The sequence below is a fragment of the Gadus macrocephalus genome, chromosome 11 (assembly GCF_031168955.1).
Source record: "Gadus macrocephalus chromosome 11, ASM3116895v1".
Classification (NCBI taxonomy): domain Eukaryota; kingdom Metazoa; phylum Chordata; class Actinopteri; order Gadiformes; family Gadidae; genus Gadus; species Gadus macrocephalus.
In genome coordinates, this window is record NC_082392.1 from 11,969,927 (window position 1) to 11,990,965 (window position 21,039).

At 45.3% G+C, this 21,039-nt stretch overlaps 1 protein-coding gene across 3 annotated transcripts; it reads left to right on the forward strand.

The window, feature by feature from the left end:
* Positions 1–105: 105 nt before the first annotated feature.
* mtf1 (metal-regulatory transcription factor 1) lies at positions 106–20,650 on the forward strand. Of its 3 annotated transcripts, none has more exons than XM_060064592.1 (11): positions 106–302; positions 1,353–1,923; positions 5,202–5,440; positions 10,268–10,399; positions 12,889–12,962; positions 13,233–13,366; positions 14,213–14,290; positions 14,605–14,707; positions 14,786–15,453; positions 15,547–15,613; positions 16,539–20,650. In XM_060064592.1, exons 2-11 carry the CDS (start codon positions 1,408–1,410, stop codon positions 17,012–17,014), a joined length of 2,487 nt encoding a protein of 828 aa, XP_059920575.1. In that variant the 5' UTR covers positions 106–302; positions 1,353–1,407; the 3' UTR covers positions 17,015–20,650. The 3 variants fall into 3 exon arrangements, with proteins under 3 accessions (XP_059920575.1, XP_059920572.1, XP_059920573.1); XM_060064589.1 differs by having other exon boundaries at positions 110–302; positions 14,783–15,453; XM_060064590.1 differs by lacking the exon at positions 106–302 and adding an exon at positions 311–1,058 and having other exon boundaries at positions 14,783–15,453.
* Positions 20,651–21,039: the final 389 nt, after the last annotated feature.

Sequence of the window (21,039 nt, forward strand, 5' to 3'; positions counted from 1 at the left end):
ATCATTAAACAAAACAAAATGGTGCCAATAGCTTTTTGTATGCATGACATTAATATACACCCTCTCATTTAGAATACAAGTAGATTTTGCCATAACAAGACACAATACGCACTCCGATGTTGATTAGTTTGTGTGCAGCATTGATTCATGCCATAAACTGGCTAGAAATTTCTTTCCCACAATTCACCACGAGGGGATGTGAGGCCGTCGTGACGTATAATGGCATCCTAGGGAGGGGATGGGAAGAAACTAATGAGCATCCAACGGCATTAAAGATATAAACCATCACATTCTCAACCCAGGTAAATATCATTTAGACATTTCCTTCTGGATTCAGTCGGTCTACTATATAGCATATCCAACGCGGGATCGTGAAATTAATGCGAAATCAAATTCCGGCTAAAAAAAGGCGGAGGTATCCCATCGTCGACAGTGAAGGAGCAAGCTAGTGGTGGCTAACAGGCTAGCATGTTGGCTAGTTAGCACACTGGCTAGCAGCTCCCAGTCGGGGGTGGTGAATATCGCTTGTTTGATCATTTTAGGGAGGAGAAAGGACGTTTAATGTGAGAAATGGGTGTGCATCAGGCCGTTTCTCCTTCCGGTATGACAGACCGAGAGGCTCGTTCCCCAGGCACGCCAGAGCACTGTCTGAAGATGGGCGTCACGTTAGCTTTAGTTTACTACTATGATTGAAGACACATTGGAAGATGCTTCAAGAGAGACATACATGACACAATGGTTCTGCTCGTGAATATTGGGTTAGACCTTTCTTTTTAGAGGGCTAACGTTACCGAGGGTGAAACCGTAGCAATCTGTACCCTGCGTGCTTCAGATACTACAAGGTTGTAAACAACATAGTCTTGAATGCACACAGTCCTTGAATGTGGCTGTGGCTCGGTGACAGGCATGTATATTCTCTTCTGTGCTGACTGGTGACTTGAGAAGAGAGCCTGACCTTTTCACCTTCTTATAAGTTGAGGCTACTGTGGCCTGACTTGCCGCTGGTGTCCCGTGACTTCATCTGAGGCTCTATCATTGCAATTAGAAACCTCCAGAAGGTAGGGGATCACACCACTGAGTGATGCGATTTCGTTGTTATAACGTTTTCAAATGTTTGCTTCTTGCATTGTTATTGAATCGGTTCAATTTTATGCTCATTGCATGTTTTTTGACCTGAAATTTAAATTGCAAAACGTAATTAGTCCGTTCATCGAGCTGAATTATAATGTATTTGAATTTGACTGTTCTGCAAAGTCATATTTTTTCCTGCACCTGGAGTGCTGCCAATGTGATCAGCGAAATTCCCCAATATGCTGAATCTCTGTAACAATTTAATTGGTATATTCTTCCAGACACGTACTTCATGAGCGAGCCCTCTTTGCCGCGGCAAGAGTGGCACCTGGTACCATGAGTGAGAATGGCCCTCATATCAAGCCCTCGATGTACTTCGAGGTGAAGGTCGGCCCTCTGGACAGGGACGAGGAGGAGGAAGAAGACGAGGACAAGATCCCCTTCGACAAGGATGAAGATGACGACGACAACCTGATGGCGGAACCCTCATCGTCGTCGGGGCGCATATACGACCGCACCACGGTGCTCATAGAGCAGGACCCCATCCGCCTGGACGAGGAGGGCGAGGAGGACCACCACCACCACCACCACCACCACTGCGGCGGCGACGAAGATGGGGTGACCTTCCTCACAGAGGGGGAGGGCGACGATGATGATGAGGAGCAGGAGGAGCAGCGGTCGCTGGCCTTCATGACCGACGCGGACGGCATGTCCCAGGGCTACGTGCACCACACCATCTCCCCCGACCAGATCCAGTTCATCATCAACCCGGGCAACACGCCCATGCCGCGGAACATCGAGGGCGCCACCCTGACGCTCCACTCAGAATGTCCCGAGACCAAGCAAAGAGAGGTAGGCTCCATCTCCAGTAAAGCTGGGAGTGCCCTGAAGCACTGAGACCTGTATTGGTTTTTAACGGGGTGATTCAATAGTTTAACACTTGATATTTTCTCATTGTTGATAGGCTACAAAGAAAGTTTGTCATTCTTTCTGTTAAGCTTGTTGAGCAACATATTTTGATAAGCACCCTTCATCAGCTGCGTTGGTTTCTTTTATATCTGTCAAACACAAGGGTGAGAAGTAAGCTTTTGCATCTATAGTGTGGGGTTCTTTACCTGTTCTCCATGACAGCTTGCTCATCACCTCAGTATAGGGGTTATAATGTCCTGGATCTACAGACAGTCCATTATGTTGCCAGGTGCCCTAAGAGCTCCAGTGAAAGCTGATGAATAGATGAAACACTCTGATTTGCATATAGTTGCTGGGCTGTCTGCCTGCATGTGGTTCTGTGGGCTCGCACCAGCTAATGTTAAACTCTCTCTTCTGTTATTCAGCACACATTGAGTGGGTTTGGCTCTGCAGTCGAACCAATAAATGGTCCAGATCCCTACTAACTAGTCAGGTTTTGTTTGGTGTTATTGGCTGTTTTGGTCAGATCGGCTGCCATTGAAGTTGAACTTGTCAAGCTTTATGTAGGGTTGGGCGATTAATCGAATTTTGATCGCGATTTCGATTTTAGCGTCCAACAATCACAAAATTAACATAATTTTTCTTTTTCTATTTATCAATTGTCTTTTTTTATATGTTTTATAGAAAGGGCAGAACAGCTGGATACATGTCTGTGTATCATTTTAGATTGGAACATTTTCTTTTCGACCTTTTTGTGTATTTTTTGAAGGCGAAATTAAAAAGAAAAAGTCTGAGACATGCTGAATAAATACATGTTTTCAAACTTAAAAATAATCGTTTGAATATTCGTGATTTCAATATTGTGATTTTAATACATCACGATATTCAATATTGAATATCGTGATTATGATTTTTCCCATAATCGAGCAGTCCTAGCTGAATGCCAACCATCCTATCAGCAAACTGAATGCCCCATCAGGAACAGAGCCCCCCTGTAACTCTTTAGCTTCTAGACCTTCACTGAAGAAATGAGAGTTGTTGTTGTTGTTTTTTTCCTCGTTGTCATGGTGCTGCCATATTCAGATCTGACTATGGTACATTTCTTTGTGCACTGTGTGCTGTTCTGTGGTACGACAAAATGCTGTCAGCCCAAGGACATCACAAAGTTGATAGTTCATAGGGTAAATCAACCTATCCACATTGCATTGCATTTTGCACACATTTTGTAGTTTTTAGTTTTTTTTATGTGATTAGGGGCTGTGTATTGTTTTTTAACACCAGTTCCTTGGTTCCAATACCGAATGAATATACTTTCAGTTCTTAATTTTCAGTTTTAACACCTTACCCTGTAATACACTGTAGAAGGAAAAACAACCATGGTGAAATCTCTGCTTCAATCTATTCAGCGTTCAGTTTAATTTTCTCTTTTTGTTTGTTCTTCGGATTGAGAGCTGCAAGGAATGTTTGAATCAACAAACTGTAATAAAAGCGTTGGTGGTTGTTCTGCTCTGGAATACCCCATTTAAAGCCTCCATTCCAACCCACACGCATATCAAAGTGAAACTATTTCACCCTCTCACCCATAATCAGGGCCTGGGAGTTCTTCCCGCAGTGACCGTAATGGCCGTTGAAATCAAGATCTCAAAAAATCTCTTCTGTTCATTTCTGAGAATATTTTAAAAAGGGATCGATGTTTTCAAGTTCAAGTTGCTTTCAAGCTTCTGCTTGGAGGTATGATGCCAGTTGAATCTTGGCTTTGCTCAGAAACGTATCGGTACTCCTTCCTCACAGTTTCTCCCACATGGTAAGCAAAGTCAAGGTCACAATTTCATGTTGAGTCACTGAAATTAATTAAATGGCACTAAGGCTAAGCTATGCTTTTTCCAACCGAAAACAAACTCGCCGGCACTCACGGCAACTCTCTCATCTTTCCAAAGCTGTTAACTTTCTCATTAACCAAAATGATGGGAAAATAGGGTCAAGCCAATCCCTAAAGTTATCCTTTAATGTTTAATGGGAAAAATAATTATGCATACATTATGGTGTCAGTGGGTCTGTTGAGCGGGTCTAAATAATAAGTCATGGCAATTCAGTCATTTAGCAGACTCTTTTTCAAGCACTTTAACCACTACACTAACCCGCCCTCCCTCCATTTAAATATGCATAGTTCGACACATTTGTTTCTGGTTTTAGTGGTTTCAGTTGCCTCACAGATAGTGCTTGGATTGAGTGTACGGCCCAGTCTGTAATGTATTAAACATGATTATATTGCTTTCCCTTTCCCTGCTTAGTTAGTGGGCGGCAGAAGCACGACCTGTCCTGTTTAAAACAAGAGAGGGATGGGAGGACAGTCACGACGTTGTGGGATACTAGGGCTGTACTGAGCTAATGATCGGTAGCGCTGTAGCTACCAAACTGTCTCCACATGCGACCTAGCATAACTAGGAGACTGCAAGACTGTGCATGCAACCCATAGATTCAAAGTCTTGGTTTAAATCCAGGCTGTTACTGACGGTGTGACTGCTTCTTGTGTGAACGCATCCCTGAAAGCAGAGGACGGTAATGCAACAGCTAAGAACATCTAGAGCGTGTTTGTGTAAAGGACATCAGCGTCCATGTCTCCCCTTCGGTGTGGTTCTTGCATAACGTCTGGTGCTTTGTCCTCCTAAGAGGAGAGGGGACTGCCTGTGTCTGCCGTGGCCTAGGGGCCTTTAGTACTAAGCCAGGGTAGAGTGCTGCCCTGCAACAGGCCGCAGGACGAGGGAAAGGTCGTAGTAGGGCACTGGAGCCTGGCACTGGGGCTGTCATCTGTACTCGCTGGTCTGGCTGCTCCAGACAGATTACCTTCCGGAGGTTTGCTAGGCAGGTCACTGATGCTCAAAGGGTGTCTGATGTTTTGACCAAAACCAGACAGAAGGAGGACTGGGCTTTTTAAATGCAGGGCAAGAGCAGGTGGGTAGAGATGGCCCGAGATGGCTTGAGAACTACAGACTATTAAAACGTTTATTCATGAGACTTAAAGTGAATTAGTTCTATATGCATGTATTTTAATCATTGTCGGAAGGGGTTGGACATTACAAGAAGGTAGACGGCCAGTGGTCTGACACCCTCACCACCACACTATTCTGCCCATTATCATTTTTTTTTTACTAATATTAACCTTACAACATGGAAGTACCCCCGAGCCCTACCGTCTGTCTCTCTGTGTGTTCCACCCCCAGGTGAAGCGCTATCAGTGCATGTTTGAGGGCTGCACACGGACCTACAGCACGGCGGGGAACCTGCGCACACACCAGAAGACCCACCGGGGGGAGTACACGTTTGTTTGCAACCAGCAGGGCTGTGGCAAGGCCTTCCTCACCTCCTACAGCCTCAAGATCCACGTGCGTGTCCACACCAAGGAGAAGCCCTTCGAGTGCAACGTGCAGGGCTGTGAAAAGGCCTTCAACACGCTTTACAGGTAAAGCCTGTGCACTAACAATGTACCACCAGGTCCGTTTGCGATTCTCTTTTCTTGAATTGCTCACATCAGGCTTAGGTGGGGTGTTGATGTTCTACACAAAGACAATAGACCACTAACTGGTCAAACTACCAAATTGTACCAATTAAAATGCACAGCTTTCCATATGAGTTTTATGTTTTGTGGTTCATGCTACTTGGTGGGTTGATAAAACTATTCTTCGAGGGGCCCCCAAAATACCTTTTCAATGAAGGCACAACCCCTAATAGCTTAAATATTTTATTTACAAAGAAATGCACTTAAAAGTTGATGTGCATATTTTAGTTCCAACACTTTTGCCTTTGTGACATGAACTGGTTTTTAAAAGAGTTAGTGGTAAGTGTAATTCTTGTACAGAAGGAAGAGCATGTCCCCCTGCTCATAGGTAGAGTGACGAAACACTTTGTATTGCTCATGTCCTTACTCGCACAAGCTACTATTAGCTTTGGCTGGTTCTCAACAGAAATGGTGGTGCTATCTGAAAGTGAGCCAATTCTGACAACTGAAAACATGAGATGTACTTTATCTTGGCAAGTGGCACTTCCACTGGCAAGGGTTTTGGTTTACAAAAGTTTTCTTTTATGCAGGGCTTAAGAATGGAGGGCTGTATGATGATGAGAGGATGGATCCCTGGATCCATCCCATATGTTCATTCAAAAGCCTTCCCTCTCATCAGGGACCTAGCACCAAATTCTGGGCCCTATATACAAGAATTCCTGATGCCCTGATGAGTTATACTAGCAGGCAGCTACGATGATATAGCCATTTTTTAATGTCATGACGGCTGGGGCTAGCTAGCCATTGGTTATTATTTATCATGTAGCCTAATAACGGATTAGTATTAATTTAATATTAGCTTGCTTCAAATCAGTAGCCTGCTGTTGCGATATTAGCCTACCATACACTGTATTTATCCTTTACCTTAATAACAGAAGCCTTATCATTTGAAAGTGTAGCCTAATGTTTGCTCTTGCTTTGGGTTGTCTGTTTTAGCAGCAATAACGGAGGTAGTTAAGAATGGGGTTTCATCTTGTGTGTTTAAATGTTTGCCCTCACCTTTATTAGAAAATAAGTTAATCAGAATCTGACTTCATTCATTTTGTCTTCTCTCCCTCTCTTTCTTCACCTTTTTCTTCTGAGAGCCGGACTTCAATTTATTTAACTGTGGCTTTGACTTATTGCCGCATCTCAATCCAGATAAAAAATGTCTGAAAGCAGCTGTGTGGACTGAACCATTTTTCACTTTTTGAAAGGGGTGTTCAGAGTAGTCACACCAGTCTTTAATTTAAAGGTCCCTTGGCATGAAAATCTCACTTTATGAGGTTTTCTAACATTGATATGAGTTCCCCTAGCCTGCCTATCATCCCCAAGTGGTTAAAACTTGCGTTCGGTGTAAAACAAGCACTAGTTATCCTGCTCGCCTTTGAAAAAATGGAAGCTCAGGCGAGCTGATTTGGAATGATCTGGCCCGATGTGTCCTCGTAAGATAAGGGGCCAATTTACTTCCCCTTTCTCTGCCTTGCCCGTCCAGAATCCACACGTGTGTGTGATTACCACACTGTAACGCAAGTGTTGTACACTTCTTTGTTATTTGGATAACCGTTCTGCTGTTGGTGTTATAGCGCATAACGAGTCGGACTCTCGTCTCTGGTATTTCCACAACGAGACTCGTAGTGGGGGTTATCTCAGCCAAGGTTGAGAATGAATTGGTGAAAGCAACTTTGGCTTTGACTCCCTGAAGTAAATGAACCACGGCATGGAGGAGAAAGGGATTGTTGCCCGCAATGTCTCCCACTTGAGCCCCGCTTCCCGCTGCCGAGGGACCACCGCCTCGGCACTGCCCGCTGCCGAGGCGGTGGTCCCTCAGCAGCGAGGCTCCGGTGGGAGACAAATATGGTCAACAATCGCGGGAAACAATCCCTTTCTCCTCCATGTCGTGGTTCAGTCTACTTCAGAGTCAGAGAACCTGATGCAGTCGTTTGAGATTCATAATATCGTCTGGAGGCGCACAAAGTTTTTGGCCGTGATGATATAGATATCTATGTATAATATGATATCATTGGGATATAGAGCTCCAGGACTCCCGCCGGAGCACCCGGAGTGTTCTAGAATATTTACAGAACACGGCCAAAGGCTGTGTGCGCCTCGCCATTGCGATCCATCCACTTTAAACAGAGTGCATGGTACCGTGGCCGCAAGCTGCTCAAGGCCACACCCCCACCCTCCTCCTTGACCCGCCTCTCCTATCCGTTTGCATTATAGCTACAGACACCGAAACGTCCCGTTTGGGGAAAGCTCAATGCGACTGGCTCGTAGTGGCTGTAATTCTGCACTGCGGCTGAATTTCGGGAAGATCTTCAAATGCTGTGTTAGGGGCCCACTAATATCTACATTAAAGTATCCATAAAGTTGCATGCCATGGGACCTTTAACAATAATATACCAATTTATTAAACTAATACGCTAAGCTTGCATTTAGATCTATCTTCATCATGACATATATTTATGTAATTAAACAATTTGAACAACAATCAAAAAATACTTAAAATTAAAATCGAAACTTCCCATGGCCCCCCCTCTGCCTTGGGCCCCCCCAAGCCTATCCCCCTTACACCCCCAGTCCGTTGGCCCTGCCTCTCATAATGGAATCAGGGAGTTGTTTGATGGCCCTCTTAGGGGTTTGGGTGAGGGGGTAATTGCCAGAGTGGACCTACAAAGCAATCTTTGGTGATAGTAATTAGGGTCTATATGCAAATAAGCAGTCTGGTCTTTGGACCTGAAGGTAAAACAAATGGTAAATATTTGTTTGTGTTTCAGAGCTAACATGGCCTGTCTGAGTCAAGATTATCCATTATGATCATTCTCACATTTATTTTATTCATTACGCCCCTGATGTAAAAGGTCGCTAATTTGCCTTACTTACGCGGGTCTTTAGACATGCAAGTACAAGTATAAACATTTGGTAAAAAAAGTTTTTCCGTTCATTTTGAAACTATGGCAGGCCGCGATAGTCTAGGTAATTAATGGGAAACACTGTCTAATCATACCAGGGTTGAGTCTTCTGGTCTTTTTCATAGCTTTGAAGTTCAGAGCTTTGAGTTCAGACTAGCAGGTCAATAACGGCAATGTTAAAAGTATTTGACATTTTTGTTTATTGCCATTTATGACCACATGATTATTCTCCTTACAACTTTACTTTATCAAATATTGTTTAAAATTACAAAATAATTTTGTCTTCAAAATAAAATATCTTTATATATCGAGTCATGAAACCAATATTGTGTATGGTATAGAATCGTGAGCTGAGTGAGTGCACACCCCAAATAATCAAAGGGCACGGTCCAAAAGGACTTAACTAACCTAGTTCAGCTTTTCCCCTTACCACTATGGCTGCCTGAAGGGCAAGGTTGCTGGTTTGATTATCAGTCTCCATGGGAAAGGCCTGGGCCCAACGCAAAGTAGCCTGATTCTGAACATTGGACAAACCTGTCCACTAGGCCTGGGTGATATATTTTTCATACTTTCATATCTTCCTGACTTTTCTCAGGGGTATAAGCTATACATGTAAAATATTATATATAAAATGTAGCTGAGCTGTTGTCATTGGAGCATATATGACATTGTCTAGCTGTACTGCGTGTCTAATATGCAGTTTGCCAACTTAGAGTCTTGCTCGGTATATTATTGTGGCCCACAGAATAATGAATAGATAGAGCATAAGCGCCCTTCTCCCAGCAATTCAGTCCAAATCTCAACGAGTACTCTCACTCGTTTTATTTTAAGTCTGCAATAGATTACACCAATGTACAAATATGGAATGTGAGTTGAACCTGTATTATATAAAGTCTATATGCGTTACGCCCCCACCGGCTAGCTCCACTGGCCACACAGTGTTTCAACTGCTTTTTAGTGTTGTAGAGCAAGCGGGATACACTTCTAAACAGCGATTGTAATCCATTGTGGACATTTGTGAAACGTGAGACTCATCCTGGTTGAAAGCGTTTTAGCAAGGCTATTGTTGTTTAGGGCAGGGTACTTTGTGATTCACCTCTTGTGTTGAACTATTGATCAAACAAAGGCTCTATAGAGAGTAGTTCTGCTGCCTGACTCGTCTCCTGCGATGATGGATCTCTAGAAACACGGGACTCCTACCAGTGTTTAGTCCCCCCATCAGATCACTGTATTTCAGAGCATGAATTTCTGTTGAATATCCAATATCTCGCTAACTTTAAATTATATATATACTTTCAAACTATATAACCTGCTATAGAGATGTGTGATTGTTTTAAAACACCACCACAGCAGCAGAATGCTGCTCTACATGTCACCTTCAGTTTTTGTTTTGATTAAGATTGCATTTAACGCTTTATTATAGAGTGAGACAGACAGATTGCTGCGATTAGGACTGAGCCTTAACGGCACGCACTCTTCCTGTTGAGCCACCAGGGCACCCAGTCCCTATCAGTTTTGATGGTGGCACGTTCCAGGTGGGCGATCTGTCACACGGGATACTCCGCCTACCCGGGCCCTATATACCATACCGATATATTACAAAACTCAAAATTGAATCACTAGTCTGCAATGAGATTTTTTTATCGTAAACTGAAAAGCAAATGAGCAGGTCTTCTGTGCTCCCTCCAAACTGCAGCACTGTCTGGGCCTGTTTGTCTGTCGGTTATTAGACTTCCACCGTAGTTAAGCCAGTGTTAAGGAATCCTTCCTCCAAGCCCAGCATTTAGCGAGTTGGTCCTCCATATGTGTTGTTAATGAAAGTGTCTGGACTCCGCAGGCTCAAAGCCCACCAGAGACTCCACACGGGAAAGACGTTCAACTGTGAATCAGAGGGCTGCACCAAGTACTTCACCACACTCAGTGATCTGAGGAAGCACATCCGCACCCACACCGGGGAGAAGCCATTCCGGTGAGTAATCCAGTTGGTAATCCTACGATTGGTTGATGGGAAAGAAAATCTGTAAATTACTTATTTTGATTAATTGAATCCGCCAGTCTACCTGGTAGACTGGCGGATTAATTGCTGTTTGGAGGAAGTCATTTGTTTTCAGATCCACTCTTCGTCCGATTCCAACACTTCATGCACGGCAGAACTTCATTCGCGGATTATTAGGGAGATAGCGCATGACTATTTTAGGTCTTGTTCTGTGTTCGATCTAACGGATCCCACTAGTGCTGCGTTGTGCGTCAAGGGGCCCATTCTGAAATGTTCACTCTCAAAGCCTAAAGAACGTTAAACCCGAAAGTTGTAGCATTTTTTATTGATATAACTACGTACCTTTTTTGTCGTCCTTTTTAACAAAATGCTGCCACACCGACGACTTCTTAAACTTCTTTGACATGGTGTCAACTCGTTTGGAGCCGTGTAAATGTTCAGTTTTGGTAATTGACTGACTGCCTCTTGAATGACTGACCGACTCTTAAATGACTGACCGCCTCAGCCTGTTAACTTTTCACAATATGACGACGATGAACATTGTTAGGTTCATGTTAGGGCTGGGCGATATGGACCAAAAGTCATATCTCGATATCTTCAAGCAGAATATCGATATAAGATAAATATCGATATTTGTCGTTCGGAATTGAATTCAGTTTGATGGTTGAATAAACCATGGAATACACACTGCCTCCGCCTCGTATTTGAGAACATTATAATATATAACATCACGGCGAAAAGCTTTGTGCGCCTCCGAAATATTATGAATCGTAACGACTGCGTGGGGGGGGGCGTTGCTAGGTTACTTAATGTTTTATGTTTGGGTCTCGCGGAGTGAGAAACCTTGAAGTTACTGTAAAGTTACCGTTATTACTATACCTACCTACCGTTTAGATTTACAATTACTATTCCTACCGTTCAGAATTGAATGCAGTTTGATGGTTGAATAAACCATGGACTACTAGACACTGCCTCCGCCTCGTATTTGAGAACATTATAATATATAATATCACGGCCAAAAGCTTTGTGCACCTCCGGAATATTATGCACAGAATTGCAACCCTTTGGTTGCGACAGTTTTTAAGCACTCTACAAATTACGTGATTTTGTTATTCGTCAGACACCTTATATCCAAACCATTTCTATACTATGGAGCCGTTGGCCTTTCGCTTGCAAACAAGCTCCTCGGAGCCGCTTGTACAGGCGGACTCCATAGCTGTGTTCGAAATCGTTCCCTATCACGGATATAGTGCACTATATAGGGTGCTCGCCATTTTGTAGTGGTGTTCGAATTCTCAGTGGTTAATTTCATGCACAATATAGTGCACTTAAAATACCCAATGAATAGTGAACGATTTCGAACACGGCTCATGTTTCGCGATTTCAAAAAGTGACGTGAGTCAGAGACTGTGTGTGAGCCGGAGGCAGAGCGGGAGAGACGTAAGCAGAGTAACGAAGCGGCAGGCGCGGTTTGAAACTGGTGTTATTTGGAACAAATGTGCTGTAATTTCAACGCAAATTAAATTATATCGATATTAACGATATGGTCTCGTTTCATATCGCGTTTGAAAAAATATCGATATATCGCCGAGCCCTAGTTCATGTCCACATCTGCATTTGATTTGACAGAAAAAATAGGCTACCATTATACTATAAACAGGTAGCCTGGCTATTGCCAGTCCAAGCTCAATCGTAGATTGCACGTCGGTCTGGGGAAGCTGGTGTCATCTTCTTCAGCACAAGAGGCGTGATCAATGGGCCTAGTTCAAATGACTCTGTACGTGATTGGCTGCTTGCCGTCGTCATTGTGTTAAACCAGCCAATAGCGCGCCAAGGGGAAAAGCCAGCTGGGTGATTGGCTCCTGCAAAAATGTATCGGAAGCAGAAATAAATGTATTGCTCAGCTCTTCTCCAGGCCCTTCTGCAGGGCAAACTCAAATCGCCGGCTGAGTAGGCGGGGCTACTCAGTCTAATAAGCAGGCTCGTATATTATAGAGTAATGAATGTAATGCACTTATGGAATTAAACTGAGCGCTCTCACTGGAGCAGGAGAGATTGTTCTGTCTGATATGCATGGTATTCACATCCGATCATTACAATCAATTACATCACAAGTTTGCAGTTTGCCAGATTTACAAATTAGTGGACTATTTTATGATTGGTTCCCGGAATTAATTGAATAATTTCCGTAATGTCTGAGCATAACCACGGCGAATTCAAACCCAATATAAAGGACAATATTTAAAATTAGGATTGATAATAATTATTTTTAGTTGCTTACTATTATGTCCTAAACTACATACTTGGAAAGCTATTGTCGATTTTCGATTTCAGTGGCTTTGATTGTGTTGTATTTTCATCAACATTTTGTTGCTGTGGTTTGCTGTTTTCCCTTGAAGCATTTGCTTGCACTGTAACAACGAAATAAAGTCATATCTTTTTTTATTCATTTCTCCCTCAAGGTGTGACCATGACGGTTGTGGAAAGGCCTTTGCTGCCAGTCATCATCTCAAAACGCACGTACGGACACACACAGGTACATGTTTACCTGTAGTGACCGATTTAATTAGTTCATAGACGGAAAGTCCATTTGGGCCAAATTTAACATTTCATGAACAAATGTCTGTAAGCAACATATTATTGTAATCCGTGTTACGCACTCGGGGGACGGTCTGATAAAGTGCAGCAACATGTCAACTCATTTGTTTTGGCAGATTACACTCCTCACATTTGAAATATATATATTCTTTATAGTAGGCTAACAAGTTAAAGTGGTTGGTGTTAAATTCTTTGTTTGTCTCTGAAGGGGAGAAGCCGTTCAACTGCCCAAGCGACGGCTGTGAGAAGACGTTCAGCAGCCAGTACAGTCTAAAGAGCCACATCAGGGGCCACGGCAAGGGTCAGCCCTTCACCGTCACACTCAGCCACCCGCTGTCTGAGGTACGAGAGCCCTGTTGGCCTGTCCCTCTCTCCGTCTGACTGCCTTAGGTGTAAGACAACCGGGCCCTGTATGTCTAATAGGGCTTTGACTTTTGCCCAAAAATCATATTCGAAGTTCGTTTGTTTATTAATATTAATATTCGAATATTTATTAATAATATTTTGACCATTAAATGCCTTCCGTAAGACCTGGATTGGGCTTCGCGACATTTGTTTACCGCGTTGCTATGGTTACCGGTCTTGCGTGTTCCAACGGTTTATTAGGTTTCTAATAAATCGCTGTCTAATCACTTCATTCACTGCCTCTTCCGTGGTCATTACAATATTATGAATAAACTGCGTCGGGTTCTCCGACGTCTCTCCCTCTTGGCCTGCCCATAATAGTTTTGAATATTAAGGGCTACCTAATATTCGTTCGAATTTTGATTTATTTTTTGATATTCGAATAACGAAGTTCGGAGTCAAAGCCCTAAGGTCTAAGGTAGAGAGCCCTGACCGTCTGTCCCTCTCTCCATCTGACTGACCCTGTCTGTCTAAGGTTACAACCAGACCCTGTCTGTCTGAGGTTACATACAACCAGGCCCTGTCTGTCTGAGGTATTCATGACAATAATAACACAATATGCTTCCGAAATGTGAGTATCTATATTTGGCAAGGATTGATAAGGATAAGACTTTTGATATGAAGGTTGATATGTTCACAATTATTATTACAAATATTTTGGTTTTGTGGTTGCATATGTCATGCTTGACAGTATATTAGAAGTTAATACGCTGACAGAGTTAAAAAGTCCAACTGATAATTTCATTGATTAGTTAATTTGTGCATGTTTGTCTCTAATCACAGGATGCCAATCACTCGCTGTGTCTCAGTGACCTAAGCCTCATCTCCACTGACTCTGAGCTCAGAGAAAACATCAACAACGTAAGTCCCAGCTGTAGTCATAGTTATCTAACTAGGCTGAATACGATTGACTATTTAGTCGTATTAATGTGGCAGGTGCTTTTATCCAGACGCGTGCAGTGAACTCATTTCAGACAGAAATGTGAGAATGAGCAGGTGAGGGTAAGGCCTCTTGCTCAGGGATGTCCACAGTCTGACTGGACAAGGATCATGGCCGCACCCTAACCACTGGGCTACTACAGTTCCCTTTTGTATTCTGGTCCACCTTCTAACGCACAATGGGGTGACCTGTGCTGCCCTTGGTGACCTTAATGACCTTCTGAATTGTGTTCCAGGCTCAGAACCTGGACCTGAACAACGTGACGCCAATCAAGATCTTTGAGCTCATGTTCCAGAGTCCGGAGAACAGCGTGAGCCAGGACGACGGGCCTTCACACGGTACGTGGTGTTTCTCCTCTGGCCCACGCCTGATCTCCAGGCTCCCTCTGACTGACTCTCTCCTCCCGTCCCCAGAAGGCCTGGTGGAGTCCTTCATCCTGGAGACCAGCGCTCGGCCGGGGGCCGGCGACGGCTCCTCCATCCTCTCCTTCTCCTTCAGCCCCGCCTCCCCCCGCCCCCACGGCGCCACCGTGGTGGACACCTCCCACGCCTCATGCTGTCAGCCCCCCACCCCGAGCTGTACGCAGTCCAGCTCCGCCTCCTTCGCCCCCGTGCCGGGCCCCCCGCCGGCCCCCGCTCTGCCGGACCCGCCCTCGGCCCAGCCCCCGCCCGCCGCCCACACCCACCCCCCGCCCGCCGCCCCTGGTGACCTGGCGGTGCAGCAGCCCCCGGCCCCCCAGCACTTCGTCACCCTACCACCTTCCTACCTGCACCCCGACGGCCAGCCCACCCGGACCGCCCCCCCTCCCCTTGGACCGCCTGTGGCAACGCCTCCGGACCCAGCTCTGGCCCCCCCGGCCTCTGCTCCCTCCACCCTTCCAGCCGCAGAGATCCTACCGCCGGCGGCTCACCCCATAGCAGTCCCCTCCATACCCATCCCTGTTTCCAGCCTGGCCCCCGCCCCCACCACCTTCACCATCGCCCCCACGCAGAGCCTGCTGCAGCCCAGCCTGGTCATGTCCGACCAGAATCTGCAGTGGATCCTGAGCAGCGCCGCCAACAGCCAGCAGAACCCCGACCAAGCGGTAGGCCGATGTCTGTTGTTAGGGTTAGCGTCTGCTTTGCGTCTGGCAGTGAGGTCTGTGTTTGATGTGTTCTGCTCCATGTCTCCGCAACAGCACCCAGGAGCTCCGAAGGTAGAGAAGGTCTTCTTTACCACCGCCATCCCAGTAGGCGGCAGCGCAGGTAAGAACCCACTCTAAAGTGGGGACTGTTGGGTTCCGGAGCAACGGGGAATGTTCAAAGCTTTGGTGCTTCTTGGCAAAATCTAATAAATTACAGAGATTAAAGGGGACATATTATATCACCAGGTGTGATTAGCCTTACAAGCCATTTCGAAAATCTGCCCCATATGACATCACTAGTGGGCGTGTCCACCTAAATCTGTGCTGGATAGATCAGTCTACAAGCCTACCCAGTGGACTGAAGTAAACGTCTAGTAAACATCTATCCAGCACAGATCTAGGTGGACACGCCCACTATTGATGCCATATGGGGCAGATTTTCGAAACGGCTTGTAAGGCTAATCAAACTCGCACCTGGTGGAGTAATATGTCCCCTTTAAAGAATTCAACCGGATCATTGCCTCAGTCTCTCCGTATCGTGCCACAAAATCGGGGTCCAAGCAAGCAGTTTGTTAGGAGGATGCGTTATATCGATGCCTGTTCTAGCGAAGTTTAAGTGTATAGTCCGTTTTTTTCCACACCGTCAAACAGCAGCCTACTGCTTGCAGCTCTCAGGGGATTCGTCATGCCTGTTGTGCCACCGTGGGAGGCCAGCCTTGCATATTTGGCACACTGCTTTTGTCTTGTCGTCACTCAATTGAAAGTGATCCCACGCAGCTGAGGTCTTCGGCATTTTGTCTTCCTTAACAAGCGAGGTGAACTGAAGTGTGACGTTATGTTCCCTGTTGTAAGTGAGCGGTATGCCATGCGCCAAAGCTGAGCTGGTATATATTTTCACATTTAAACTGCATAAGTATAAATATAGTAAAAACCGAGTACCTACTCATCGAACGAATACTTGGTCCAGCCCTAGAACTAGAAAGGAACTCAGAATGATTCATTATTGTTATTTTATCGTGTGTGTGTGTGTGTGTGTGTGTGCACAGGCAGTTCGGTTCAGCAGATCGGTCTCAGTCTGCCCGTCATCATCATCAAGCAGGAGGAGTCGTGCCAGTGTCAGTGTGCCTGCCGAGACGCCGTTAAGGACAGAGCCCCTCCCACTGCCGCGTTACCCCGGCAACAACCCCCTGACCCCGCGCCGCCGCCGCCGCTGCCTCCTCCTCCTCCACCACCACCTCCAACGCTGCCTTCGGAGCCCTCGCAGCCGGCAGCCTCATCTCCACCCACCGCAGGAGGCCTCCCTCCGTCTTCCTCCCAGCCGGCGGAGGTGGTCCTGGGGGTCTCCTCCTCCTCCTCTCCTTCGCAGACGTTGGCCAACATCGACGTGTCAGACTTCCTGTCGCTACAGAGCCCCGAGGCGGCGGCCAACATGGCGGCTCTTCTCCTCGATGCTGAGGAATTCAACATGGCCGCCGACAATGGCAGCAGCGGTAGCGGCGGTGGTGGAGAGGGGGACGCTTGAGTCCATCGCTGTGCTCTTGGCTCCGTCCTCTCACACTTTCCCATCGCGGCCGTCGGGCCGTCGGACCCCCGCAGTGCATTCTGGATCTCATTCCACGGGGAGCGCCGTGATCAAATTAACCGCGTGTTGTTCAGCAGCAGTGTTAGTGCTCGCGTGTTACTTCTGAACGGGGAGGGGGGGCACGAAGCGGGGGTGGGGGGGGGGACTTGGATAGCTCTAGCCTATCCATTCATAAGCCCTCCCCCCACCCCACCCCTATGATGTATCAAGTTCCTGTTGTCTAAGCACTGAAAATCGATTGAAATTCCATTATGAGAAGTGAAATTTAGAAGACTGAACTTGACCTGAAGCTTTTTATTGACTATCCTAGTACTGTACCGCGGGAACAGAATGCACTGTGAGGACGTTGATGGATCCAGGTGAATCAGAAATGGGCTGGCAGCAGAATGCTACCCGGGGTTGGGGGTTGGGGGTTGGGGGGGGGGGGTAGTCCCTTTTCATGTTGTTATTCTGTCTGCACCTCCAACATATGAAGTAGGCTCCTCAGTTTTTGAAAAGACGAGCGCAGTCCACACAATGTGACCTTTTCTCTTCAGTTTCCTCGATCCTCCGCTGTAAGCGCCACTAATCAACACCACAATTGGTTTGCCTTTCTTTGTTTTGTTTCACTTTTGAATGAATTTAAATGGAGTCACGCGCAGGTTACCTTGAGCGTCAACTAATAATTTAATTTGTTAATTTATTGAAAATGCCTGCTCCTTTTCACATGCCAGATTTGATGTAAGGGACGGCGGAGAAATAATTTTTTTGAATTTTGTAATTTATTTCATGTCTACCTTTTAGGTTACTTTCTTTTATTGTGTTACTGATTTCCTTCTGCAAACATGATTGGACCTGCTAAAAGTGTGTGTGTGTGTGTGTGTGTGTGTGTGTGTGTGTGTGTGTGTGTGTGTGTGTGTGTGTGTGTGTGTGTGTGTGTGTGTGTGTGTGTGTGTGTGTGTGTGTGTGTGTGTGTGTGTGTGTGTGTGTGTGTGTGCTGACGTTCTGTTTGGGGCTCCATGTTGAATAGCACTTTGACCCTCAGGGATGCATCGACTCCTAGCTGGGCCTGACCACCTTCGATGAACTGACCTTTCTTTAGCCCATACAGTTCTTTAAACAGGCGCCTAAACACTTGCCGTTTCCGGGATGTTTGCTGCCCTTACCCCTGTCCTCTGCCTTTTGCACACAAACACGCTTTCTCTCCTGCGTCACGCGGCCTCCTCCTCCACTGCCCCGGGTCCCATTGCTGTACCGGGAGTGGGCTCTGACCCGTCTCTACTGTAAATACATTTAGCGGAACCTGTAGATCGTTTGAGAGTTTGTATTTTTGTATAGAGTTTTGAATCCCATCCCCCTCGATGGGTTTGTTGGAAGGGGGGGGGCGGCGGGAGGAGGTGGGGAGTCCAGTAGCCACTCCTCACCTTGCACCCCTCACCAACTCTTATGCAGAAGAGTTTATCTGTAAGTCGCCGGTCCGCTCGGGCTCGTGTAGGCTAATAGTGATATTGAAAATATAAAGCAACAGCTAGCCTCGCGCTCAGAGTTATATAAACAGAGGGACACAATGCAATGATGAGCGAGCAGAGCAGAAGGCCCATGGAGACGGTGCCCCTCGACCTTACCCCCGGAGCCGGGCTGCGTGTCCACTCAGCCCGCCCTGCCTTCTCAGCCTCTGGCACGTCTCTGACATGACTAGCCTCACTCACACAGGCCAATGTTTGACCTAGTAACTGGCATGCCAAGCCAAGCAATCCTATTGGTTGGATAATCACTTTATTGCGTATCGGAGCGTCGGGACTCGCCGACGGGAACGGGTCTATTCCAAAGTTCTGACCTGTTTGAATCCAGTGGCATCCCGGCTTCAGAGAGTTAAAGTCCTGCCATGTTTTCTGCCCCACCCATGCACTCAGAGCTGTTTTATCACACGAGCTGTTGAACCCCTTGTTTGTGATCAGCAGCTTATTCCAAAGGATGGCCCCCCTGGATGGGGACTTAATTTGTGATGCTATGGTTCCACCTATGCCTGAATTATACATGCTGTGTCACGCCCAGCCAAGATCTGTTGGACCCCTCCCCTGGTTCTTCCCACCAGGGCGAGTGGTCGCTGGGAATGGAAACTGCCATCCATACGTTCATGAACACAATGCATACTTTAGAGCTAAATACTATGCAATTCCTAACCATTGCCAACAGTGGCACTCAGTGACGAGTATTCACAGATCAAACGAAAACTGTCTAAATTGAAAAATGTCAGCTGGCTCATTTCCACGAGGTAGAGCATTCTGTATTAATGTATAATGCTCTACCCTCAACATGGTGTCATGAATTTCAATGTGCACATGGTTTTTCTTTTTCATACCAACTGCGATTTCAGTTAGAGTGGATACTTTTGGGCATTAAGGTTGACTATTGTTTTGAAGTGCTTACCCATGCATTATGAACCGTGACTTAACCGTTGTGCACTATTACCTATTGGCTCGTTACTTTCTGGTGACATCACTTACCATAGTTTGTGTAGAGAGACAGTCGTGTTCAAATTATTAACAAGCTAGACTGCATATTGTATTTTTTTCTAAATTACTTCCAACTGGATTGAAACTATTTCCCGTAACTATGGCCGTTGTGACTTCAAACATTCACATCGATAGCAACTGGTACCTGCTTGGAAGAGATTGTTTAGCACACTGGCATTCATGGAATTACCTTGACTTTTCAAATGGATTTTTATTTGCATTTACCTATCACATTAAGAGAACTTGTTTATGGGGTGACCTGTACTGCTGCCCATCTGAAAGATACCGGAGGAATAGTCATAGAAAATATGAAAAAAGGCTAAACTGCAGTTATTGGTTCTCATAGGAATGAGACTGGGAACCAAACAATGACATTGCCTTGATTTAGTTCGATTTGTTGCCACCCTTGTCATTTCACTTTACTTATTGGTTCCTCTTTATACGACTGATTATCTTGACTCCGAAAGCAACAGAAATTCTACAATAAACTCTTGGGAGGTGACATGATTAAGTCATTCAAATCAAACATTGGCTTTGCCTTTTGTAAGTTTGAGGTTGTCGATTTTTGGTCATTAAACAACGGAATGGTTCTAAAACTGGCGAACTACAAAGTTTATCTGAAGGGATAACCGCCTGCGAGCAAAACACTGATGGAGACATTGATTTGGGAGCAGAAAAGCGATTTGGAAACCTGTGCATCGGAGAACTTGATTTCCAAATCGGTCGATCGAGGGGCAAGTCTGCTTCCAATTTAATGTCTTGTCACCCAAAGACTGGGGAATTGTAAAGATTAGTATTTTTTAAAGAATGTATAATGTGAAAGTTTGCTTTTGCTTGTTTTGTATAAGGTAATATTGTGTATAAGGTAATATTGTGATCATTGTTATGATCAATAACTTTGAATTGAGAGCAATATACTAATTAAACCTGATTCTTGTCACAGAAACCATTTGTTTGGAATATCACAAGACATTAGCCTACTTTAGTTGTAATTTATTCAAATATGCAAGTTAGACATAAAATCTGCTTCTTGTTGAATCACTTTGGAGATGGTAGCCGTGCATCCTGAAGATTCCTCTTCTAGAAGATGAAATTAACATCTCAGCAAGACAAGTAGTGTTTTAATTAGACCAATATAAGTGAAGCGGGCCTACCAAAACAACACTCTGCAACTCCTGCAAATCCTCCAGGACGTTGTTGCATAGCGATATCTGATTATCAAGGTTAAGTAACATCTCGCCAACCTTCTTCAGTCGCTGTAACAAGGGAAAACAAAAACTCATTCTTTGTAGAGATCAATACCGTGGTTCTCTATGGTTCAAAACATTGATAACCTTAGTACTGAGAGGGTCTTCCGCGTTGTTTCTTGGACTCTCCATGACCGGTTCTGGAATGCGTTTAATTAATTATTAAGATTAATTAACCAAGGTAAACAGGGACAGAGATTACTTTACCTGTCTGGGACGCCAT